This window comes from Cherax quadricarinatus, chromosome 67 (genome assembly GCF_038502225.1).
Source record: "Cherax quadricarinatus isolate ZL_2023a chromosome 67, ASM3850222v1, whole genome shotgun sequence".
Lineage (NCBI taxonomy): Eukaryota > Metazoa > Arthropoda > Malacostraca > Decapoda > Parastacidae > Cherax > Cherax quadricarinatus.
In genome coordinates, this window is record NC_091358.1 from 11,469,700 (window position 1) to 11,496,611 (window position 26,912).

Consider the following 26,912-nt stretch of genomic DNA (forward strand, 5'->3'; position numbering starts at 1 on the left):
ATATATATATATATATATATATACATTATATATATATATATATATATATATATATATATATATATATTATATATATATATATATATATATATATATATATATATACATATATATATATATATATATATATATATATTTATATTTATATATATATATATATAGAGAGAGAGAGAGGCACAACCTAGAGTGGTAATCGGGGACTCAGCCTGTTTTTACGGCATGTTAAAACATTTTTAGGTCTTAATATTAAATGTAATATAATAAAAGTAGGGGAAAAAACACCTAGTTAAATTTAGTGATAAAATGCCGGACCAAGAACTCACGCAAGGAAAAAAAATGTTTTCAATAAGCATCTAAGTTTATTCAGCAGGTGGAGGGGAAAAGTTTAAGAGCCGTAAAGTTAGGAAGAGTAAGGTGAGGCAAGATGCCTTGGTAACGATTGATGTCAAAGATTATTGCTGCATGTTGGCAGTCTGAAAGTGTCGTTCAAGGGTAACCATTAACATTATCAAAATGGTCACAGCGCTGTGATGGCACAGTGCACAAACCCATACAGAGGTCATGGTCTGGGCTGCCGGGGCATTGATCCCCGGAATACCCTCCAGGTGGACTCCAGGTAGGTAGATATGGGTAGCTTAGCTCTTTTTTTTTTTACCCCTTTGTGTTTTTAATGATGGGCTTTTTTTTAGTGAGGGAACATTCTGCTGTCGTCCATAGGTATCTTGAACCAATGTTAACTCTACTGTCTGCTGTCTAGGATAGAGTCTAAGTCTCGAAAAAAGTTGAGTCCTATCTAATGAGTTGGATGGTTAAGAGGAAAGGCAGTGCCATGGTGGCATGCTACCCATGGAGGTGAAGGCCTAGTCCTGCCTATTAGAGCCCTTTTGGGGTGGGAGTGTGGCATACAAAGATTGTTACAATGTATTCGGCATATGTCACACTCCCATATAGGCTGCCTCCCAACCAGCGACCTGGGTGCTAAGGGTTTAACGATCAGTAGTGTACCCATTGTTAAGTCCATTTGTTCCCTAGGCTTTTTAAACTTATTTATCTCTAAACTTTTATTCTCGGCAAAATTTGCTGATAAAACATCTCCCACTCTTATTATCACCCCTTTCACGCTCCCTCACCTCTCTTATTCTACATATCCTCCTCCCTTCTTATATCGCCTCTACATTGTAAAAAAAATAATGTCATATGCAAATTTTTCGCTCTTACATCCTTCTTACCTTGTCATTTCACTATTCCCTCCTGTGCCAACAAAATTCTTCTGCTTTTTATAGTTTGTCCCCGTGTCATCCTTGCTCTTTTTATCCGAACTTAACGTCAGGTAAGCCAGTAAAGGGCTCTTCATCTAAGGAATTGGAGTTATGCTCCCCTTCCTTTAATCAAGTCTGTACGACTCTTATGGGTTTAGCATTTTACCATGAATAATCTGAGGTGGCCAGTGAAATAATATATACTTGTCAAATACCTGTCTTCAATTTCAAGGGTGGTTTACCGTCATGGGCTGGCCAAAGGTCAAGTTTCCCTGTTGACTGTAAGGTTAACCTGGTTGTTGGTTCTTACAGCCACTGCATTAAGCACCAACAGCCTGGATTATCTTGCGCTTAGCGATCCAGTTTCCTCTTAAGAACTGTATTTGTTCAGGCAATATTTCTGATATTTGCTGATAGTACATGAATAGTTTGGGACCATGGAGGTTGACAATTTTCTCTTATGGCGCCCTTGCTTTTGATTGGGTTCGCTTTATACTTTCTCCCATTCTCTCTCTCTCTCTCTCTCAGTACGTCATGGTATTTTGGCACTAGGCCCTCCAATTTCTTTCAGATATCAGGTATAGCTCCAGTCTATAAGTATATTCAATAATACTTTGAGGTATTCCCAGTAATTTAAATGCTTTATTGGCTCGATGTGGGCAGTTGACAATCTCTCCTTTTTTCTAGCTTTCATCTCTCCTGATATGATTATTATTATAATCAAAGAAAGCGCTAAACCACCTGATATGAATAGAGGCGTCAATACTTAATAAACAATGGAACACAGGTGAATTGAGTGTTGTCACCACTGACATCACTTCTCTTGTTTCGAAAGTTCTCATTATCCACCCTGTTATTTTTATGACCTCTGACATTTGCCTTACTGCGTTCTTTAAATCGTAGATCTGACATTATTCTAACCAAATCTTTTATATGTTCCTTTCGTTCTATGAAATGGTCCTCATGTACTTTGTACTCTGGGCTCCTTTTGAGTTTTTCATTGTTTCCATATCTGAGCTGTTGGAATTTGTCGTGAATATACATTATGTTATTACCCACTAGAAATCTTTGTCAATAGCTGCTTGCAAATTTGTCTTTCTTACATAATACAAAGGGAATATGAGAAACATGGCCTCCGAACCGTGCTCTGGGGTACTGCTATCACTAGATACAAAACTCATGGGGGTGATGACAGATGCAATCTTCACATCTGGTTATCAGATTCTGAAGAAAGATGTTTGGAACAGAGGGGGAGGAGGAGTTACACTGCTAAGTCCTCATAATCTTGTCATAATAGTCAAGAAGTTTTGACAAGCATGATCTGCCCGCCCTAATTCCTTATTGACTTCGGTTGTATAGGCCATTCTTTTCTATAAAATTATCCCCTCAAGGAAGGTTCCTTGATGTTGGTGAGGGGCTCTTGATTTAGAGAATTGGATCTGTGCTCCAGTTCCCCGAATTAAGCCTGAATGCCTTCCACATCCCCCCCCCCCAGGCGCTGTATAATCCTCCGGGTTTAGCGCTTCCCCCTTGATTATAATAATAATAATAATCTATAAAATTATCAATCTGAAGTCTCGTCACTCTGAGACTGATTTTATTGTTACTTGTCTATATTTTACCAGAACTACTTGCTTCATTATGCAGAGGAAGTATATCTGCACTTCTTAACGTCTCTGGGATTTAACATAGTTGTAAACTCTTTCTCCAAGGAACGCCGAGTGGTCGTACTAGTAGAATTGAGGCTTTAGTGCTGCATGAGTGGCCATGTTTTCTACTTCCTTTTCGAGTTCTAGGGTATTTGTGTTTATGCCAGATATGTGAATTTTAGGGTATGGAGAAGTAATGTAAACATTACTTGGATCCTTAGCTGTCTTATCTTTCAATGAATTGAGCATCGATTCCTTCTGGTCTTTCAACATTTCCCTCAATTTTTTTTGTCATCATATTACGAACACTATGTAAAGAGTTGTTGATGTTAAAGTTGGTTTACGATTGGATTTGCATGTCCAGAAGTATACAGGATTTACTGCAATTTTCTAAACGTTTTTTATTATTATTACTTTCGTCTGTGCAGATTATCTTTCATAAGCTCGTTTTTTTTTCTGTATATTTTTCTACTGCCTTTCAATATTTGACTTTGGAGGGTTTCTCAGGAGCAAAATTCATTCAGACTTTGAATGCATTTATCTTTTCCACGCACTGGTGTGGGTTACGGGTTCTCAGGTTAGTCCATTGTCTCTGTTGGGGTTAAATGTACTTAACATCCCTTCTAGCATCGTCTACAAAGTATATGGTGCTACGATTACTGTGCATGTCGGATATGAGAATGAGGAAGAAAACTGCTTAAAGAACAGAACTTTTTAATGTGGCAGCCTCTTGATTTTACTTTATTGACTCTTACTCTTTGGGTTCGATTTGTTAAAAAGATGCAAATCCATGTGCCCACTTTTTTTTTGCATATTTTGTGTTCTATTGTACCAAATTCCATGTACACTACATCTGCATTTTCTTCATCTTCCAGTTAATGATCAAAGTCTGACTGAAACATGGTCATAAGTGTTATTCTGTGTGCAGGTTGTGTGTGCATTGTTATTCTTTCAAGACCATGTAGTTATGGTTCAGTAATTACTGAGAAGAGCGATCTGCTGCTATAAACACATGTTTCCCCGGGTTATGTTGTGATTAACGTATGTTGTGACTGTTAAATAATCTTGCTTCTCAAAACTCAAAAGATTTTCATGTTAAACGTCAGTGTTATCGGTCTATAGTGTTTTGGCAGTTGTTTTACTGTCCAAAGTTGACGAATTAAGACATGTGCAGTATCTGGGTATCTTTATTTTGTAGACGTTTTGCCAGCCGGTGGCTTAATCATTACAGTGCATGGATATAAACGGAATATGTAGAAGTAATCAGTCCCTCAACCTTGCAGAATTATATACAGAAGTCAGTAGAAGTAATCAGCCCCTCAGACTAGGTGTTCAATATCATAGTCTTGATGAATCTGAAGCACAGGCAAGATAGACACTTACATACTGGCGTCAAATGAGGTGCAAGCTGATGAAGGCATTGTTGATACGCGAGTATATAAACATCTACAGTCCTCTATATTTTAGCAAAGTTGAGGGGACGTATTACCTCTTCTACAGTTAACTGTTTAAGTTCGGGTATTACACTGATGAAGCAACTAGTTGGATCATATCCACAAAATAAAGATACCCAGATGTAGCACATGTGTAATTCATCAACAGTCATTACTAACAGTTGATACAGCCATACAAAACGAGGTAATTAATATTTTTTTTCTGAAGTCTCTCAGAGTATTCGTCCTGTTCCTGTAGGTTATTGTTGCTTCTTAATGCTATTATGGGAGGAATCTAGTGTAGGGGTTTTTGGGAATAGGTGATGGGAGGATGGTTGAAGGGTGTGTGGACCGTAGTAGTGGAGGAGTGTGGTGTCCAGGGAGCGTGAAGGGGAGGGGTTAAGAGAAGAGTGGTGGAGGGATTTGTGATGGAGGGGATGGTGGGAGAGGGAAGAGCCTTGTCGTGGTGAAGGAACACGGTGCGAGGCTGCATCATGTACCACACCACCTCTCACCCCCTCCCCCCATTGCACTGGTGGTAGTGATAAGGGGGGTAGGGAGTCGAGGGCTGAAGCCTTGGCTGGCACAGTGCCATCTTCACTCCACCTCCCCCTTCCTAGTGCCATCTTGTGAATGGTGCTTCTCGCCACCTCATTAAAGGCAGAAAATGGCAAGGTCAGCAATCCTCGATTATAGGGCTTCTCGTGGTTATCTTCTGGTGGTGATGGCAGCATGGGGTTCTCACAACCAGCAGGTTCAGCCTGTCATTTATACTCAGAAGACATTCATGGAAAAAGTACTAGACCCGTAAGGATCATACAAAAGCTGTGCACGAGGTTACCAGACTTTTCAGAATCCCCTCCATCCAGTTGGTGACAATTTCTCCCAGTTTCCCCCTATTTTTGGTCTACCTACTTGGAAAGTATTAAGGCCCACACCCCATGGCCTAGTAACAGTCCAGACCTCCTGGTGGATGATGACCTGATCAACGAGGCCGTTACTGCTTGCAGTACACAGTCCACCTTACGAACCACACATCTGTTGATCAAAAACTAACTTGAACTTGTCTAGTTTCCTCTTGAAGACGATCAGGGATGTTGGGAGTTAAGTAATTAGACGAATTCAATACAATTGATTTTATTTGCAATATGAATTATATATTGACAAAAACGACTAAACTGGCTATTGATAACCTTAGCTATAAAATGTGTTATAGTATCAGATACATAATTTAATCTGAACCATAATACAATAAGAAATTATTTTAAAGTAGCAGAATAACCCGGCGCTGCCTGGGTCTGTATCATGACTCGTAAGATAATAAAAAAAGTCACAATACCGTGACTGGAACGATACACAAATAACCCGCACATAAAAGAGAGAAGCTTACGACGACGTTTCGGTCCGACTTGGACCATTGTGACTTTGTCAATGGTCCAAGTCGGACCGAAACGTCGTCGTAAGTTTCTCTCTTTTATGTGCGGGTTATTTGTGACTCGTAAGATAAACTGTAACTCTAACAAGTCAGTTACAAAATGTCTTATTTTACAAGTTCTTCTGAATGTTTCTGAAGTGATCTTCACACCCGCCTTGTCAAGAGGCGGTTTAGTGTTTAATTTCATGTTCGAAGAAATATAAATGATTTCAATTGGGCTGTTTGAATTAAAAATGATTTAGTCAAAAGAATTCTCCAAGGGACGCCAACCCCCAAAATATTTATGGGGAGGGGGGCGCCGCATATGTTTTTGACATTAATAGTGCAACCAGTCATCAGTCTACCCAAGAAGTAAGCTTGAACATACATCACTTGACTCTTCATGTCACCACACTTGTCATGTGGGTTTTCGATACGTGGATGGGTATCCTACTACGACTGACCCATAGTGCCTACGGGTGAGGGTGTTTGAAATCCTGCTATGGTCAGCAGCAATATGAATACATGATTCACACAGACGGTTGGTAGTGAGTCATCTACTGGTACACTGGTTACTGGTAACTGGTTACTAGGAACTGGTACTACTACTGAGACACAATATATACACACATCCTCTCTGTTTGTGACTTGATAAAGACCACTGTGTGGGCGAAGTATTGTCAATAAAGGATCGGAATATATTGAATTAGAGTATTTTTCCATAATGCAACCATGAAAATGTCCCCTCCAGCGGTGCCGCCCTCGTTTAATATTTTGGCATGCCTGTACATGTACCTAAAACCTGTTCTTGGGTACAAGGAAATCTGTAACAAAGTTTGGTTGCGCTGGCTATCATGACGACACAGATATAGAACCAAAATTTATTTTTCCTTTTTATATAACGATGACTAAAGATTTGAAAATTTTGTCTTACTCGAGACTCATTAGCCATACACAATCTGCTTGTTATGGTTGTAGCTAGTAAATGCAAGGAGGGGGGGGGGAGTAATAAAGGCAGGACTTATTGTATATGATGTAAAGTCTGGGTTTATTGTAAATGGTACACCATTCAACAGTATCATTGTCAGAGGACATATACTTGGAGTTTATTTGAAGGGGGTCACCTCCCCGTTCTAGTCCAGGCTGTGGGTGTCAGCCACAGGCAGCCCAACATATGCACCACAGCTTGGCTGATCAGGAACTAACAGTGACAGAAGACAGAGCCCATAAGTGGATGAAAAAAAGCAAATCAGGGTAACAGTAAGGCTTTCCGCTGTAGGGAAGCTTATTACTTTATAGCCTAATAAAGGAGCTTTTTAACAAGGCTTCCCTCCAGTGAAACCTGTATTAGTATTATTTATTAGATTTTTAGGGAAAGGATCCTACAACGCTCGGGGGGAATGGGAGGCAATCAGTTTTGATCCTAAGGGAGAACAGGTTCAATTTCTTGGATGAAGAACCCCTCACCGATATCAAGGAACCTCCCCTGCGTGGACACATCTTTATAATAAAGCTTATACTGTTTTATTGATCTTTGAGTAACATTTCAGAACCTAACACTGACCAGGTTGACCTAGGAAGTACCAGACAAGCCTGGTCTAGGGCCAGCCTGCTGAAGTAGGAAAACTGTGGAAACCAGTTACAGGTATATCACAGATTACTATCGCTGTATGACCCATACGCTTTCTAATGCTTATGTTTTTTAAAGTGGTTATGTACCAGAGTACAGTAGTACCATCCCTTTTATACGGGTGGAAATCACAGCCTTCGAGCGTTGCAGCGAGATGTCATAGTTGAGAGCAATGTGTGGTATGAATATTATGTAAAGAATTGAATGTGTAGAACTTAAACACGTGAGGTTATGGGATGTGTTATTCAGAAGGGGTTGATGTGCTTTGAAAATTTAGAGAAGATGGAGCATATATAAACTAGGGATGGAAGGAGTAGGGGTCGTACCAGGAAGAGTTGGAGGGTGTGAAGGAAGTTATAAGTGCTAGGGGCTTGAATATCGAGCAGGCACGCCTGTTTTAGACTGCAGCGAGTGAAGACAATTTGTTTAAAGAATTTGCCATGCTGTTGGAGTGAGAAGGTAACATTAATAACTGGAGTCGGGGAAACCAGTTAACCGGACTTGAATCATGGAAGTAGCTGGTCAGCCTGGCTGGCTGTGCTGGCAGACTGTACGCCACAGCCATCACAAATAGGCTGATCGGGCACTTGTTGCAGGACACTGACCAGCTTCTTAAATACCTCTTATCTTCGTTCTGTAAATATTTCTGATCTACTGGCATGTTGAAGTCTTGGACCAAGGATATTAACAGTGTTCTGTTATTGTAACTATGGAAGTGCGGTGCCTGAAATCAGGAGGGGTGGGAGATGGTGTAGTTCAGATGGTGCACTTCCGTAAACACAGTTAAGTGCGTCAAGGTGATTTGAGTTTCCTTTTTTGGAACACTACTCTGCCGACACTGCCGGTGTTGTAAAATAATAATAATAATAATCATAATAATAATAATATAATGAAAAACTTTCAAAAAGTTTTGAGACGCTTTAATAGTTTATTCTATTGTTATTATTATTATTATAAAAAAAGCGTTAAACCCATATCAGAAAAAAAAAAAAATATTGGGAGCGTGAGTCTGAAAAGAGGTGAGGTGTGCAACACTTATTCCACACTGCCAGGTGTCGCCAGCCATCCCCTTCCCTCCATTTGTTCCAATATTCGAAATTCCTTGTACTAACCTGAAGATGGTCTCGAGGGTGATAGTCCCTGCGGCCCCCTGCCAGACCACGCCAACCTGTGTAAAGAGAGTTCCAGCGAGATTAGTGATACGACTTCATTACTGTATATCATGATAAAGCTCTACACTGTGAAACATTGTATTGATAAAGGTTTGTTCTGGTCTGCCTTGTACTCAGGCCAGCATGCTGACAATCTGATCAATCAAGCTGATTGTGTTGGCTGCAGGTTATGCGACGAGAGCGCCACAGCCTGACTGATTTATAACTTATCAAGATAACTCTTGAAGACAAGAGTCTGGTGGTAACTCACCGTATATCTGACGGGAAAAGTCAGCAAAGTTTTTCCCCTACAACTTGCTGGGGAAATGGTCTTATAGACAAGTGGTAATGTAAACGAGAGAGGAAAATAAATGCATGGAAAATGCTTAAGAACCAGATAAATATTGCACGGTAACATAGTGAAAGATATTATAGGCTTGAGATGAACCTAGTGTTCAGTAGAATTACCGAAAGGAAACACAACACTTACGATATCTACAGTAAAGTTTGTGTTGCGGCAGCATGGAGTCCGTACTTGTTCAAGTATATACAAGAACTAGAACCGAGGGGAAAGTTTGACAGTATACACTTACTACACGAGTCTGGTAGTAGTAGGACATTTACAAGAGGTTTGATGGTGTACGTTTATCACCATACTTAGTCATAAAAATAAATGTAAAATTAACGTTATAAACTATTAGCATGAATAAAATGCCCAAAAAGCACTGTCTTATATCAAGTTAAAAATGCATCAGTTTAAAAGTAACATTAAATTGTTAATGTCAAAAGGCTGTCATAAAAGTTCCCTGAGGTTCCTCAATAATTTTAAAAACTATGAAGGTGGAAAGTCCTAAGTCATGGATAAACTGTTAAAAAGGTGTCCCACAGTCAGCTGCACGTCACAAGCTACACACAAAGGGCTGGAGCGCCATCAAACGCATAACTACGGGCGAGATGCGTGTGCTGATCCTTATGCTACAGAAATTTGTCTAAATTAATGAATCCTGTTGAAGGAGGACCAAACACCCCACGTTCTGATTCCTGTATAATTTGCTGCTCGTCTGCAGGGCCCACCACTTCCCAAGGACGTATCTGGATATGTCCCATGAAATCAGAGGGTTGGCTACAACAGGCTTTGCCTTAGCATCTGCCCGTTTATTTTCCGGGGCGCCAACAGTTCTACATCCTTGTGCCATGTGTAGACACAAGCTATCCACTCCTATACACAAATAACCCGCACATAAAAGAGAGAAGCTAACGACGACGTTTCGGTCCGACTTGGACCGGTCCAAGTCGGACCGAAACGTCGTCGTTAGCTTCTCTCTTTTATGTGCGGGTTATTTGTGTATTGTTCCAGTCACGGTATTGTGCCTTTTTGTTATTTATCCACTCCTAGATACTATACAAGGCCCAGGAGAGGGGGACTTTATCATGATACGCAAGATAAAGGGAAATAATAGAGAAGAGTTAGCCAGGGCCATCAGGTGGCAGATAAAAATGAGCCACAGGGAAGTTAGTACTTTTTCCAGTCTCAGTATTTGGAACACGCTAGACGCACAGGTTACCTGAAGTTCCCGTCCCAGACCAGACGTATATAATGACCTCATCAGCCAGACTGTTAATGCTAGTTATAAAGTCCAACATGGACACTGCAGCCTGGTTAAAAAAAAAAAACTTGAAACTTATTAAGTTCCCTCTTGAAGATAGCCAGAATTCTATTATTAATTTCCTTTATGGAGTATTTTAACATTCGTGATCCCTTTGCATTTACTGAATTCTGTTGCCCATGGCGCCTCTGCTTTTCAGTGAAAGTATTTGCATAGTCTGCCGAGCCGCTTGCTCTAGTAGGGAGGCAAACACCATACCTCAAAGTGAGAAAGAAGCTTTCTTTTAATAAAATAAAGCCTATCATCACTGAAAATTTGAAGTCTGTTACATAAGACATTCTCGAGAATTTGCTTTGAAACCAACGATTTCAAGTTTCTTGCTAATAATTTCATTATAATTTCAAATTTGCACCTAAACAGTCTGAACTTACAGGGCGTCATCCTTCTTATGGAATGCATCAGTGTTATTATTTTGAGGCCGGTAAGGCGAGGTAATCTTTAGTTATTGAAAAAAAAAACTCACCGTATAATAAAATTAGCAAAATGGGACTTATTGAGCCCAATAACAACGTGAACGTTGCTTTCTGGGAGACATCCCACGACTGAACATTTGAAGCCAGGTAGAAGCAACATTCTCTAGTTTCACAGATTCTAAGTTTTGAAAAGCAGATTTATTGGATTGACAAACTTGGCCATAAGCTGCTCAAGCTGTTAAATATTGACGCCATTCAGAAGTACTCAAATATATTTAATGTGATTAAATGGGAATCAAAATTTCATGCTATTTTTACACCAGACGCGCATCTTCACACTCAGGTCGTCGTTGAAATAGATCTTTATTGAAGGTTTGAAGCTACGCTGCAGAGGGTTTTGGAAGTTATCACTGCCATTCCAGGATGCTGAGAATAGTTTTTACAACTTTAGCCATAGGGAACCTGCACATGAAGAGTGTTTAAAGAATCTTGGTCTAGTTACCGTACTCCAACATTGAAAATTTGAAGCTGATTGGATGTGGCCTTCTTTCGTTATGAGATAAATAAAAACGAAGAGCTGGAGGAAGAAATCAGAAAAGGAAAAAAATCTGGTAACCATTTGAAGGTCCTTTTTCGGAGACATATAATAATAATTTATATTGGAGGGGGTGTTGTGAGTGCCAATCAAGTGGTGTCGGGGGGAGGGGGGTGGGGAGGCACATCATCCCCGGAATATTAAAACCTTTGGCCAGCGTAAATTTTAATGTGGCTCAGACCTCGAGAGTAGTTTGTGTGCGGCAGAGTTATGATCAATTTTCACAAATTCTGCGGTTCCTTGTACCCCTAAACTCTTAACATTAATCTTGGCCTGCCCGCTGATGACTGAGGGAGGGAACAGAAGGTAGAGAGAGGGGGAGGGGAGATGTGGTGAAGGAGGGGAAATAGGAAAAAAAAAGAGGGCAGATATAGGGAGTTAAATTGTTGGGGAGGACGAGCGAGTTAAGGATTTAGTGGATGGAGAGCAAAGGGTAGTTAAAGATGTAGCTGGGGAGGATGGAATAGTTAAGAATACTTGATTTGATGGGGAGAATTGAATTGTTGGGGATTGATCATGTCAGATTATGTTATGCTTGAAGATTAAAACAGTGTTTCTATCTTCACTACAAGGAGAAGGTGAAAAGCAGCTCCTGTTTAGGCGAAACTACAAATCTGTAGAGCGTACAGAGAAGCCTCACTGCCAATACACATGATTCTCAGTCAAGTATTTAAATTCCTGACTCCCTGGAACTGTACTCCTTGGAACGCAGGCAAGAGAGGTGCATCATAATTTACGCTTTGAAAATCTGGAGGGATTGGTTCCAAATCTTCACAGTGAAATCACTCCTTGTAAGAGCAAGAGGCTCAGCTTACGGGTGTTTCCATTGGGCCTTATAATTTAACGACTTGAGAGATATGAATGGTATGTCACACAAAAAAGTAAAATTAAGACAAAAAAAAAATGAATACATTTTTGAAAAGCAAATTTTATGAAAATACAGTACGCAGTAAGATTAGGCACAAACTATTAAACAAATCTCCTAATCATTACTTGTGAAAATTTAACTGAATTTCTGTCTTAAAGGACAAGATTGTTGTACAAATATTACAGCAGGAAGCACATATGATGTCCAGGTTGGGTTGTTAAACATGACACTAAAGTCTACAACAGCTTGGGTACAACCTGTCGTCCTGCCAGGCAGAATGCCTCACAGAGGCAAGTGGACGTGAGAATGCCTTCATAACGTCAAAGAAGTTTGGTAAAATTTCCCATATTTACATCGGTACTAAAACATCTGGGTTACTCCAGATTAATGTAAAATTATATAAAAATAATGGTAGCTTACCAATATGCAAACTAGCGCCTAGATCTGGGAGTCAACTCTGCCCGCAGTCAGGCAACAAGTTGACATAGCTGCCATAAATACACCTGGTTTATAACTGGGAAACGATTGCAAGATACATTGCGCCATAACAGGTTGTCATGAGTACACTAACAGTAATGTAAAGGAACCAAGACTTTTCAACACCCTTCAAAAGGCTTTTTATCAATAAGCTCCTAGCTGACTTCAAAAAGGAACTTTATTAATATCTCGAATCAGTTCCTCATCAGCCGAGTTGCGGTGCGCATGTTGAACTGTGTGTCTAACAGGAATAGTTTGACTCATCAGGCCGCCGCTTTGGAACCACGAGGAGCTGTATAGTCCTTGTGGCTTAGCGCTTCTTTTTGATTATAATAATAATTTGGAACCATGACAATAGAGCAGTAGCATTCTAACAGAAGCAGTAAACCCATAGGGGCCATACACCACCTGGAGAATAAGAGGTGATAAGATTTGATGCAAAGACGGATATCTCCAAACTCTGAAATCAAGAACCCTTGATGAGCATCAAGGTGCCTCTTAGTCTCAAGACACGTTAGTAGAGCCGAGTTTACAGTATTCCAAGACCATGACAGAGGGACAGTACAAGTTAATGTGTAGTGAGGTGTGCAATGTAGTGTGGCTCCAGTCACTTATATACAGGCAAGTAACTGGAGCCACCAGGGTTGAATATAATTACTTCCTAGGAGCTGTACTACTATTCCTGATTTAGCACCTACCCATCCATGTAATAATACAAATATATTTTTAAAGCATATATAAATATTTCCTTAATCCTAATTATCATTTTATATGTGATGGGCAAAGATACAAGTATGGTAGACCACTGTAATTTATAATTTGTATGAATTGTATCCATCAAGGACATGATACACTTTCTTTGTGGTTAGAAGCTTTCTTCATTTTACAATAGAAATCATTATAATGTGCAACGAAGAAAAATTTTGCTTCCCGGTCATGGAAAAAATAAAAAGGCGGAACTGAGACGTAAGGAAGTTGAAATGAGCGTATTGTAGTGAGGAGGTGAAGCACAGGTAACCTCGTCTCAGGTGTGTCAGGAGACTGAGGTGAAGCACAGGTAACCTCGTCTCAGGTGTGTCAGGAGACTGAGGTGAAGCACAGGTAACCTCGTCTCAGGTGTGTCAGGAGACTGAGGTGAAGCACAGGTAACTTAGGCTCAGGTGTGTCAGGAGACTGAGGTGAAGCAGCGAGGTGAAGCACAGGTAACTTAGGCTCAGGTGTGTCAGGAGACTGAGGTGAAGCACAGGTAACTTAGGCTCAGGTGTGTCAGGAGACTGAGGTGAAGCACAGGTAACTTAGGCTCAGGTGTGTCAGGAGACTTAAGAAATCGTAATGACACGATTGCAAACAAACCATACCCCCGGCCGGGATTGAACCCGCGGTCATAGAGTCTCAAAACTCCAGGGGGTATGGTTTGTGTCAGGAGACTGAGGTGAAGCACAGGTAACTTAGGCTCAGGTGTGTCAGGAGACTGAGGTGAAGCACAGGTAACTTAGGCTCAGGTGTGTCAGGAGACTGAGGTGAAGCACAGGTAACTTAGGCTCAGGTGTGTCAGGAGACTGAGGTGAAGCACAGGTAGCTTAGGCTCAGGTGTGTCAGGAGACTGAGGTGAAGCACAGGTAACTTAGGCTCAGGTGTGTCAGGAGACTGAGGTGAAGCACAGGTAACTTAGGCTCAGGTGTGTCAGGAGACTGAGGTGAAGCACAGGTAACTTGGGCTCAGGTGTGTCAGGAGACTGAAGTGAAGCACAGGTAACTTAGGCTCAGGTGTGTCAGGAGACTGAGGTGAAGCACAGGTAACTTAGGCTCAGGTGTGTCAGGAGACTGAGGTGAAGCACAGGTAACTTAGGCTCAGGTGTGTCAGGAGACTGAGGTGAAGCAGCGAGGTGAAGCACAGGTAACTTAGGCTCAGGTGTGTCAGGAGACTGAGGTGAAGCACAGGTAACTTAGGCTCAGGTGTGTCAGGAGACTGAGGTGAAGCACAGGTAACTTAGGCTCAGGTGTGTCAGGAGACTGAGGTGAAGCACAGGTAACTTAGGCTCAGGTGTGTCAGGAGACTGAGGTGAAGCACAGGTAACTTAGGCTCAGGTGTGTCAGGAGACTGAGGTGAAGCACAGGTAACTTAGGCTCAGGTGTGTCAGGAGACTGAGGTGAAGCACAGGTAACTTAGGCTCAGGTGTGTCAGGAGACTGAGGTGAAGCACAGGTAACTTAGGCTCAGGTGTGTCAGGAGACTGAGGTGAAGCACAGGTAACTTAGGCTCAGGTGTGTCAGGAGACTGAGGTGAAGCACAGGTAACTTAGGCTCAGGTGTGTCAGGAGACTGAGGTGAAGCACAGGTAACTTAGGCTCAGGTGTGTCAGGAGACTGAGGTGAAGCACAGGTAACTTAGGCTCAGGTGTGTCAGGAGACTGAGGTGAAGCACAGGTAACTTAGGCTCAGGTGTGTCAGGAGACTGAGGTGAAGCACAGGTAACTTAGGCTCAGGTGTGTCAGGAGACAGGATAAAATTAGTTTTTTTTTTTTGTACCCTCAGGCGCCGCCTTCTATTCCTCTTCCTCCCTTTGTTGATGGTTTACTTGCTGCTGGTGCTGCTGGTGCTGCTGCTTTCCTTGTTACTGGTGCTGCTGCTGCTGCTTTCCTTGCTGCTGCTGCTGCTGCTTTCCTTGCTGCTGGTGCTGGTGCTTTCCTTGTTGCTGGTGCTGCTGCTTTCCTTACTGCTGCTGCTGCTGCTTTCCTTGCTGCTGCTGCTGCTGCTTTCCTTGCTGCTGGTGCTGCTGCTTTCCTTGTTGCTGGTGCTGCTGCTGCTGCTTTCCTTACTGCTGGTGCTGCTGCTTTCCTTGCTGCTGGTGCTGCTGCTTTCCTTGCTGCTGGTGCTGCTGCTGCTGGTGCTGCTGCTTTCCTTGTTGCTGGTGCTGCTGCTTTCCTTGTTGCTGGTGCTGCTGCTTTCCTTACTGCTGCTGCTGCTGCTTTCCTTGCTGCTGCTGCTGCTGCTGCTTTCCTTGCTGCTGGTGCTGCTGCTTTCCTTGTTGCTGGTGCTGCTGCTGCTGCTTTCCTTACTGCTGGTGCTGCTGCTTTCCTTGCTGCTGGTGCTGCTGCTTTCCTTGCTGCTGGTGCTGCTGCTGGTGCTGCTGCTGCTGCTTTCCTTGATGCTGGTGCTGCTGCTGCTGCTTTCCTTGCTGCTGGTGCTGCTGCTTTCCTTGTTGCTGGTGCTGCTGCTGCTGCTTTCCTTACTGCTGGTGCTGCTGCTTTCCTTGTTGCTGGTGCTGCTGCTGGTGCTTTCCTTACTGCTGGTGCTGCTGCTTTCCTTGTTGCTGGTGCTGCTGCTGGTGCTGGTGCTGCTGCTTTCCTTGCTGCTGGTGCTGCTGCTTTCCTTGTTGCTGGTGCTGCTGCTGGTGCTGCTGCTGCTGCTTTCCTTACTGCTGGTGCTGCTGCTGCTGCTTTCCTTACTGCTGGTGCTGCTGCTTTCCTTGTTGCTGGTGCTGCTTTCCTTGCTGCTGGTGCTGCTGCTTTCCTTGTTGCTGGTGCTGCTGCTGGTGCTGCTGCTGCTGCTTTCCTTACTGCTGGTGCTGCTGCTTTCCTTGTTGCTGGTGCTGCTGCTGGTGCTGCTGCTGCTGCTTTCCTTGCTGCTGGTGCTGCTGCTTTCCTTGTTGCTGGTGCTGCTGCTGCTGCTTTCCTTACTGCTGGTGCTGCTGCTTTCCTTGCTGCTGGTGCTGCTGCTTTCCTTGTTGCTGGTGCTGCTGCTGGTGCTGCTGCTGCTGCTTTCCTTGCTGCTGGTGCTGCTGCTTTCCTTGTTGCTGGTGCTGCTGCTGCTGTTGCTTTCCTTACTGCTGGTGCTGCTGCTTTCCTTGCTGCTGGTGCTGCTGCTTTCCTTGTTGCTTGTGCTGCTGCTGGTGCTTTCCTTGCTGCTGGTGCTGCTGCTTTCCTTGCTGCTGGTGCTGCTGCTTTCCTTACTGCTGGTGCTGCTGCTTTCCTTGCTGCTGGTGCTGCTGCTTTCCTTGTTGCTCGTGCTGCTGCTGGTGCTGCTGCTTTCCTTGTTGCTCGTGCTGCTGCTGGTGCTGATGCTGGTGCTTTCCTTGCTGCTGGTGCTGCTGCATTCCTTGTTGCTGGTGCTGCTGCTGGTGCTTTCCTTACTGCTGGTGCTGCTGCTTTCCTTGTTGCTGGTGCTGCTGCTTTCCTTGTTGCTGGTGCTGCTGCTGCTGCTGGTGCTTTCCTTACTGCTGGTGCTGCTGCTTTCCTTGCTGCTGGTGCTGCTTCTTTCCTTGCTGCTGGTGCTGCTGCTTTCCTTGCTGCTGGTGCTGCTGCTGCTGCTGGTGCTTTCCTTACTGCTGGTGCTGCTGCTTTCCTTGTTGCTGGTGCTGCTGCTTTCCTTGTTGCTGGTGCTGCTGCTGCTGCTGGTGCTTTCCTTACTGCTGGTGCTGCTGCTTTCCTTGTTGCTGGTGCTGCTGCTGCTGCTTTCCTTGCTGCTGGTGCTGCTGCATTCCTTGTTGCTGGTGCTGCTGCTGCTGCTGGTGCTTTCCTTACTGCTGGTGCTGCTGCTTTCCTTGCTGCTGGTGCTGCTGCTTTCCTTGCTGCTGGTGCTGCTGCTTTCCTTGCTGCTGGTGCTGCTGCTTTCCTTGCTGCTGGTGCTGCTGCTTTCCTTGCTGCTGGTGCTGCTGCTTTCCTTGCTGCTGGTGCTGCTGCTTTCCTTGCTGCTGGTGCTGCTGCTTTCCTTGCTGCTGGTGCTGCTGCTTTCCTTGCTGCTGGTGCTGCTGCTTTCCTTGCTGCTGGTGCTGCTGCTTTCCTTGCTGCTGGTGCTGCTGCTTTCCTTGCTGCTGGTGCTGCTGCTTTCCTTGCTGCTGGTGCTGCTGCTTTCCTTGTTGCTGTTGCTGCTGCTTTCCTTGCTGCTGGTGCTGCTGCTTTCCTTACTGCTGGTGCTGCTGCTTTCCTTGCTGCTGGTGCTGCTGCTGCTGCTGCTTTCCTTGCTGCTGGTGCTGTTGCTTTCCTTGCTGCTGGTGCTGCTGCTTTCCTTGCTGCTGGTGCTGCTGCTTTCCTTGCTGCTGGTGCTGGTGCTTTCCTTGTTGCTGGTGCTGCTGCTGGTGCTTTCCTTGTTGCTGGTGCTGCAGCTGGTGCTTTTCTTGGTGCTGGTGCTGCTGCTGCTGGTGCTGTCCTTGCTGCTGGTGCTGCTGCTTTCCTTGCTGCTGGTGCTGGTGGTTTCCTTGCTGCTGGTGCTGCTGCTGCTGCTGCTTTCCTTGCTGCTGGTGCTGGTGCTTTCCTTGCTGCTGGTGCTTTCCTTGTTGCTGGTGCTGCTGCTTTCCCTGCTGCTGGTGATGCTGCTGGTGCTGCTGCTTTCCTTGTTGCTGGTGCTGCTGCTTTCCTTGCTGCTGGTGGTTTCCTTGCTGCTGGTGCTGGTGCTGCTGCTTCTGCTGGTGCTGGTGCTTTCCTTGTTGCTGGTGCTGCTGCTTTCCTTGCTGCTGGTGGTTTCCTTGCTGCTGGTGCTGGTGGTTTCCTTGCTGCTGGTGCTGGTGGTTTCCTTGCTGCTGGTGCTGGTGCTGCTGCTTCTGCTGGTGCTGGTGCTTTCCTTGTTGCTGGTGCTTTCCTTGCTGCTGGTGCTTTCCTTGCTGCTGGTGCTTTCCTTGCTGCTGGTGCTTTCCTTGTTGCTGGTGCTGCTGCTTTCCTTGCTGCTGGTGCTGCTGCTGGTGCTTTCCTTGCTGCTGGTGCTCTCCTTGCTGCTGGTGCTGGTGGTTTCCTTGCTGCTGGTGCTGGTGGTTTCCTTGCTGCTGGTGCTTTCCTTGCTGCTGGTGGTTTCCTTGCTGCTGGTGCTGGTGGTTTCCTTGCTGCTGGTGCTGCTAGTCCTGGTGCTGCTGGTGCTGGTTCTGCTGCTTTCCTTGCTGCTGGTGCCGCTGCTTTCCTTGCTGCTGGTGCTGGTGCTGCTTTCCTTGCTGCTGGTGCTGCTGCTTTCCTTGCTGTTGGTGCTGCTGCTTTCCTTGCTGCTGGTGCTGTTGGTGCTGCTGCTTTCCCCCCTGCTGCTGCTGCTGTCGCCGCCGCTGCTGCCGTTGCCGCTGCCGCCGCCACCACCACTTATTATTGTCGCTGCTGCTATTACTGCTTCTGCAAATGCTGCTGTTGTTTCCGCTGTTGCTCCTGCTGCCACTACTGCTGCCGCCACTTTTGCTGCTACTGTTACTGCTGGTGCTGCTGCTGCCGCTATTGCTGCTCCATCTCACTAATGCCTGCTCTTTATACACTTTTCCACCATACCCTCTTTTCAGCCCTCCTAGCTCGACATCTTCATATGGCGTGTGAAGGCGAGTTGAAGGGAGGGTGAGCACTGGAGCCTCACAGGTTCGTAAAATTTTGTCCGTTCAACTTGTGGAGAAATCCAGAGTGTGTGGAGCACACACATGAATGATGTGATGGTTGGTGAGGGATTGAAATGGATGGTGGGTGGATATAGGCGGTTTGTAGGGGCGAGGGTTGAAGAGTTTAGATGCTGTGTTTGAAGGGAGTGAATATGAGGTTGGAGGTAGAAATGGGGGTTGAAGGTGGGGGGATAGAATTGGGAGTGGAGGGTGGTAATGAAAGTGATGGAGAGTTGGAGTGTACAAGGAAACACCAGTCTCGGTGTAAATCCATCTTTCCTATCTACGTTTACCTATATTAAATACTATCGTGTATTATTTACTATTTTGAGGCAAGGATAGTAAAGCAAAAGGCTCTCACCTTCATCTCCCCGCGGCTATTGCCGACATGAAAACAGAAAATGGAATATTAGACTATATCTTCACTGATCTACTGAAGTGTTGCAGCCCAGGGCGACAGATTTTAACACTATGTAGGCTATCCTGTGTGATGGAATATGACAGGGAAAACACCATCACACATAACGTTGTTTTCCCTGTCATATTCCGTCACACAGGATGGTGTTACCCTGTCATATTCAGTCACACAGGATGGTGTTACCCTGTCATAATCAGTCATACAGGATGGTGTTACCCTGTCATATTCAGTCACAGGATGGTGTTACCCTGTCATATTCAGTCACACAGGATGGTGTTACCCTGCCATATTCAGTCACACAGGATAGTGTTACCCTGCCATATTCAGTCACACAGGATGGTGTTACCCTGTCATATTCAGTCACACAGGATGGTGTTTCTCTGTCATATTCAGTCACACAGGATGGTGTTTCCCTGTCATATTCAGTCACACAGGATGGTGTTTCCCTGTCATACTCAAACAGGATGGTGTTTCCCTGTCATATTCAGTCACACAGGATGGTGTTTCCCTGTCATACTCAAACAGGATGGTGTTTCCCTGTCATATTCAGTCACACAGGATGGTGTTTCCCTGCCATATTCAGTCACACAGGATGTTGTTACCCTGTCATATTCAGTCACACAGGATGGTGTTTCCCTGTCATATTCAGTCACACAGGATGGTGTTTCCCTGTCATACTCAAACAGGATGGTGTTTCCCTGTCATATTCAGTCACACAGGATGGTGTTACCCTGCCATATTCAGTCACACAGGATGTTGTTACCCTGTCATATTCAGTCACACAGGATGGTGTTTCCCTGTCATATTCAGTCACACTGGATGGTGTTTCCCTGTCATATTCAGTCACACAGGATGGTGTTTCCCTGTCATATTCAGTCACACAGGATGGTGTTTCGCTGTCATATTCAGTCACACAGGATGGTGTTACCCTGTCATATTAAGTCACACAGGATGGTGTTACCCTGTCATAATCGGTCACACAGGATGGTGTTGCCCTGTCATATTACATCACACACGATATACTTCATGTATCAAGTGAAGAAGTGTGTCATCCAAAGCTGAGAGAACTCAGGGCAATGAGGATATCGAGCTTTCCACTGAGCATCAGTAGCCTTAGAAGTGTTCTGGGGGAAAGAGGAAGAAAGTTTTATAATCCAGGTCACCTGGCTGTTCCCTAGCATCATACATACAACTGACTTGCAGCGACTGATCTAGAAACAGTGGCTCACACGAGGTCTGCAGCACACAGATGAGTACTACTGCTGTTGTTGTCTGGCTGATAAGGCGTTGATCCTTCTGTAGACCTGGTCTGGGAACGGGCCGCGCGGGTCTCAACCTCCAGGTATAAAGTCAGTCACAATTTTGGAGAGCTTGATTGATAAAAACCTACACAGCGCGGAACTTCGACGCAGTAAAAATATGGTGGTAATTAAGTTTGATCCTGTGATGGAGAGAGCAGCTCTAATTCCTTACATCAAAATTCCATCAACTAGCATGAAGGCAATTTCTTGCCGAAAGAGCAGATGTAAATATAACCATCTTTAGTTGCCACTAAATAATTATTGTATAAACTAATGTAGCAGAACATTGTTGATGTTCACAGTTGTGAAAGTTGTCAGCGTGTCTTCTAACTCGCTTCATACCTTTGTTGTTTTGACGAAGATCCTCCGGATATTAGCAAGTAACACGCACTTAGGAGAGGTTAGGTTAGTACGAAAGATTCGTCAGGAAACAGGGCAAAAGTTTTCTGAAGCGGGTCTTAAGTCATATAATGACCCGCCACTGCATCTTTTGAGCTCCTGACAGAGGCCTTTCGTTGGCTTACCCGTCCACCTCTTTAAAAAGTAGTTGTTTGGAGGCCATAACAGGGACAGCAAGAATGAAGAGGGGATGAATCGAGATAAAACAGAGGTTATAAGTAGACGGGGGAGGGAGAGAGAGAGAGAGAGAGAGAGAGAGAGAGAGAGAGAGAGAGAGAGAGAGAGAGAGAGAGAGAGAGAGAGAGAGAGACTTGTCAATAAAGTTAGGAATCCTTAACTTGTCAGTAGCTTGTCAGTATAGTCAGGAATCCTTAGCCTAATCTTGTCAAAACCCTGTGTAAAAATAAAAGAGAAGAGAAAGAGAGAGATGAGAGAAGAGAAGGAGAGAGAAGAGAAAGAAAGATCACAGTAAAATATAAACATCACAGTAATCCAACTAATCAGAAGCATAATTTTTATTTGATGTTCTTTGGGTTAAAACGTGTCGACAACATGAGGGTCGTTAAGCCCACGTCCTGTTTAGCACCAGTCAAAAAGACTATCATTAACATACGCAGTGAAGTAAACTGCTTATACACTGAGAAATACGCCTCTCGGTGTATATATGTTCTTACTTTATAACAAGTCCATAACAATAACATAGTGAACTAGTATTACACGGCATCTCGTCTACCAATCATCGCCTGTGTTACAACACTGTGTGGACACGTATTCATTCGTAACCTTATACTATTTACCACATGCCTCCATCGACCTTAATTTGTCTCAGCTTCCTTGTGGCCAACTGTACTTATACACACTTCTGCATATGCATACATGTATGTGTATGTGTGTGTGTGTGTGTACTCACCTATTTGTAGTTGTAGAGGTCGAGTCATAGCTCCTGGCCCCGCCTCTTCGCTGATTGCTACTAGGTCCTCTCTCTCCCTGCTCCATGAGCTTTATCATACCTCGCCTTAAAACTATGTATGGTTCCCGCCTCCACTACGTCACTTTCTAGGCTATTCCACGGCCTGACTACTCTATGACTGAAGAAATACTTCCTAAGATTCCTTTGATTCATCTGAGTCTTCAACTTCCAATTGTGACCTCTTGTTTCTGTGTCCCATCTCTGGAACATCCCGTCTTTGTCCACCTTGTCTATTCCGCGCAGTATTTTATATGTCGTTATCATGTCTCCCCTGACCCTCCTGTCCTCCAGTGTCGTCAGGCCGATTTCCCTCAACCTTTCTTCGTAGGACAATCCCCTTAGCTCTGGGACTAGTCTTGTTGCAAACCTTTGCACTTTCTCTAATTTCTTGACGTGCTTGACCAGGTGTGGATTCCAAACTGGTGCTGCATACTCTAGTATGGGCCTGACATAATGGTATACAGAGTCTTGAACGATTCCTTACTGAGGTATCGGAACGCTATCCGTAGGTTTGCCAGACGCCCGTATGCTGCAGCAGTTATCTGATTGATGTGCGCCTCAGGAGATATGCTCGGTGTTATACTCACCCCCAGATCTTTTTCCTTGAGTGAGGTTTGCAGTCTTTCCATCTAGACTATATTGTGTCTGTGGTCTTCTTTGCCCTTCCCCAATCTTCATGACTTTGCATTTGGCAAAGTCATGTGTGTGTGTGTGTGTGTACTCACCTAATTGTACTCACCTGATTGTGGTTGCAGGGGTCGAGACTCAGCTCCTGGCCCCGCCTCTTCACTGATCGCTACTGGATCCTCTCTCTCTCTGCTTCCTGAGCTTTGTCATACCTCTTCCTAAAACTATGTATGGTTCCTGCCTCCACTACTTCACTTGCTAGGCTATTCCACTTGCTGACAACTCTATGACTGAAGAAATACTTCCTAACGTCCCTGTGACTCGTCTGAGTCTTCAGCTTCCAGTTGTGACCCCTTGTCCCTGTGTCCCCTCTCTGGAACATCCTATCTCTGTCCACCTTGTCTATTCCCCGCAGTATCTTGTATGTCGTTATCATGTCTCCCCTGACCCTTCTGTCCTCCAGTGTCGTCAGTCCGATTTCCCTTAACCTTTCCTCGTACGACATTCCCTTGAGCTCTGGGACTAGCCTTGTTGCAAACCTTTGTACTTTCTCTAACTTCTTGACGTGCTTGACCAGGTGTGGGTTCCAGACTGGTGCTGCATACTCCAGTATGGGCTTAACATACACAGTGTACAGTGTCTTGAACGATTCCTTATTAAGGTATCGGAACGCTATTCTCAGGTTTGCCAGGCGCCCGTATGCTGCAGCGGTTATTTGGTTGATGTGTGCCTCCGGTGATGTGCTCGGTGTTATGGTCACCCCAAGGTCTTTCTCCCTGAGTGAGGTCTGTATTTTTTGTCCACCTAGCCTATACTCTGTCTGCGGTCTTCTTTGCCCCTCCCCAATCTTCATGACTTTGCATTTGGCTGGATTGAATTCGAGAAGCCAGTTGCTGGACCACATGTCCAGCCTGTCCAGGTCTCTTTGCAGTCCTGCCTCATCCTCGTCCGATTTAATTCTTCTCATCAACTTCACGTCATCTGCGAACAGGGACACTTCAGAGTCTATTCCTTCCATCATGTCGTTCACATATATCAAAAATAGCACTGGTCCTAGAACTGACCCCTGTGGGACCCCGCTCGTAACAGGCGCCCACTGTGATACCTCTTCACGTACCATGACTCGTTGCTGCCTCCCTGTCAGGTATTCTCTTATCCATTGCAGTGCCCTCCCTTTTACGTGCGCCTGATCCTCCAGCTTCTGCACTAATCTCTTGTGGGGAACTGTGCCAAAGGCCTTCCTGCAGTCTAGGAAAACGCAATCTACCCACCCCTCTCTCTCGTGTCTTACTTCTGTTACCTTGTCATAAAACTCCAGGAGGTGTGTGTGTGTGTGTGTGTGTCCTTATGAAGTTACCCTTCATAAGGGTAACTTCATGTGCACTTTTGTATATGGATCAGTATGTGTATGCAAATATTTATGCGTTCATATCTGCGAACTCATGTTAATATGTACATGTGTGAATGTGTGTTCACGTGTACTTGATGTGCATATGTATTTGCCTAAATGTGGTTGCAAGGGTCAAGTGGATATTAATTTAGGTCAGTGCTCACAGTGGATAAAAATAAGATTTTTCTCTTATCACTTTTGGGTTATCTCCCGTTTATATCATGGGAACAATAGACCATAATAATGAAAGTTTGAAGCCAATCACAAAAGGCATTCTCTTGTACAATAATTGATCTGATTTCAACAGTTCGAAATGTTTTAAAATATTCCGAAAAATTTCAAAGTCGCACCTACTCATAAGAACAGAGGAGGAACACTACAGCAGGCCTACTGGCCCATACTAGGCAGGTCTTTGTCAAACCCAAACCCACTAACAGAAATATATTTGCCCAACCTATTTTCAATGCTGTCCAAGGAATAAATTTTGGAAACCCTGTTAACTCGTGTGCAAGTCCCACTCAGATCCAACCCCTTCTCACTCGTGTATTTATCTAACCTAAATAAACACTATTAGGCAGGCTGTTCCAATCATTGACTAGGACTAAACTTATGGTGTATCACTCTTACAGAATACGTCGTCAGTATTTTAAAGCCGATCTGAAGCAGCATTCTTTAATCGAAAAAAAAAATCACTGATAAAATTGGCAGTTGGGACTTAAGTCACAATCGCAGCGTGAGTCTTGTGTTCAGAAAACCAGTGGTGGAAATTAAAAGCCTATCAGACGAGTCATTCTCCAGTTACAGCACCCACACTCACAATCTGGTCCTCCACACCCAGATTCCACCAATTCTTAGTTTTTGCTTTAATTATTTTACTGTATTGACACGTTTACTCACACACCAACAAAACGTAATAGGTAGTATCCTGGCCGTAAGATCCATCAACCATTAAACATATAAGATGTTTAGAAGAGTAAAATAAATAGAAAACTTGAGAGAGAAAAAAAATCAGGCAACCTGTTGATGGTCCCCCTTTTCAGGAATACCTAATAATTCATCTTTGTTTTTTGTTTACAGTTGTGGGCAGACGAGATCCTGAAGATGGCCTACAACCTCATCGCCATTAACGCCTCGCCCATGACCTTCCTACACAAGGCTTACAAGAAGCTGTGTCTCAGTGCTGATCGCGCCAACAAGGTCTCCGTTAAGAAGTAGGTTCTATCTCCTTATTCCAGTTAAGAAGTCCCTCCCTTCCCTCACTTTGCTCCACCCCTCTTCTTGCGAAGATGTCCTCCCTCTTCCTCTGTTCCAGTGAAGAAATTCCCTGTTCTGGTTAGAGCATCACAAATAATATCTTTGTTAGACGTCCTAACGAACACTGTTCTTGGTTGCTCTTGTCTGCTCATTCATATTCACAACTCGTCCGTGATGCCCACAGTGCAATATCCTGCCATCTTTTCATGGTGCTAGGTTTATGAAGCTGTAGTTAACACTAGATAACTCATTTGGCTTTTTTTTTTTACTAATATACGTGGGGTGTGATCATGGAACCATTTATAAAAGAATTCAGGAAAAACTGTGCACCTCAAACCTTCATTGCAACTATATCTTAGAGAAAGTTTAGGTTAATTTTGGGCTGTGTAAGTCGCCTGCTAAACTTCAACACCTTTAACTTGTGAATGCAACTTCTGAGCCGCTTCAAACTTTAAAGTGCTGATGCATTTTGAGATATTACTCTTAAAGATAAGTGGAGAATGCCTCTTATTAGAATTAAACCTTCAAAGTTGGTGTTTTTAGTGGCAGGTTTGAATTAGTTTTGGCCCGTGTAGGTGCCAATTTATGTTTTAATAAGTTTGGATGTTAGTTTCCACGTTCTGAGTGGCTTCAAATTTTAACGCTTTTAAACTGCATTATAAATTTATGTCGTACTCTTGCGTGCACTGAGACAGGTGGAATTGTACTTGTTAGATATGAGTATACCATTGCACAGCGACCTAAACACACACGTGCGCTTCAAGCCAGACAGCTATTCAATGAAAGTGAAAGTGTTTTCTGTTTCTGCGTCTTCCTACCTGGTACAAGACGGCCAGTGTAGTAAAAAACGAGACATTGTTTTGATGCTAGAACATGTAACTGGGAACTACCGACAAGGTCGAGGAAGCATGACAAAACTATGTTCATATTTAAGTGTTAAGTCACTTTGCCGATGGTTCTGCTTTACAGTAATGTACCAACATTTGCTTAAGAAAATGTGTTGCTCAATGAGTAGATACTGTACGTCCTCATCTGCGAAACCCAAGATGTTCCTATGTGACTCTCACCGCACATCAAATCTCAGTAACCACTTGCCTTCATTCCCTATAGGAGAAACACTCCTCAAGAAGCCTAAATCACCTTCATACCTCGAAATTGTCATTTATGTTCACTGCAGAACTACACGCAATCCTTGCTGCTCTTGTCCTGATGGCTAATTTTGTTTGATCTCTGTTCACTTACATTTCCAATGTGCTCTGTCTACCCTCGCCTAGTATGCTTTTCTCTATCTTCTGGGCCAAAAGATCCAGGAGCAGTTAACATCTTCGAGTCATGTTGATGTCCCGGGATATGAAGGGGCAGATGCCGAGACACTCTTCTAGCAGACTTGTGCCTCATAGTGACTTAATGGACCTCACACAGATATGTTATTGAAAAGTGTCAGACCTGATGGGTCCTATAGACGAGCATTATGCCACATTATAATCAAAAAGAAGCGCTGAACCTACACGGCTCATACAGCACATTAGGGCAGGGAAGGGTGCAGGGATATTGGGTAGCAAGAGAGAGGGGGATTATTATGAGGTCAGGGAGTACAGCGGGGCAGTGGATAATGCAGGGGTAGAGGGTAGCAAGATAATAATGAGGTAGAAAGGGCTGA

General features: G+C 44.1%; 1 protein-coding gene across 9 annotated transcripts in view; it reads left to right on the forward strand.

Annotated features, from left to right (window-relative positions):
• Plc21C (Phospholipase C at 21C) overlaps window positions 1–26,912 on the forward strand; it is a 613,502-nt gene that overhangs the window by 220,065 nt on the left and 366,525 nt on the right. For all 9 annotated transcript variants that reach the window (XM_070099388.1, XM_070099391.1, XM_070099386.1 and 6 more), the window contains one exon: window positions 25,076–25,209. In XM_070099388.1, coding sequence (XP_069955489.1) covers window positions 25,076–25,209 — 134 coding nt within the window. The remainder of the gene's footprint in view (window positions 1–25,075; window positions 25,210–26,912) is intronic.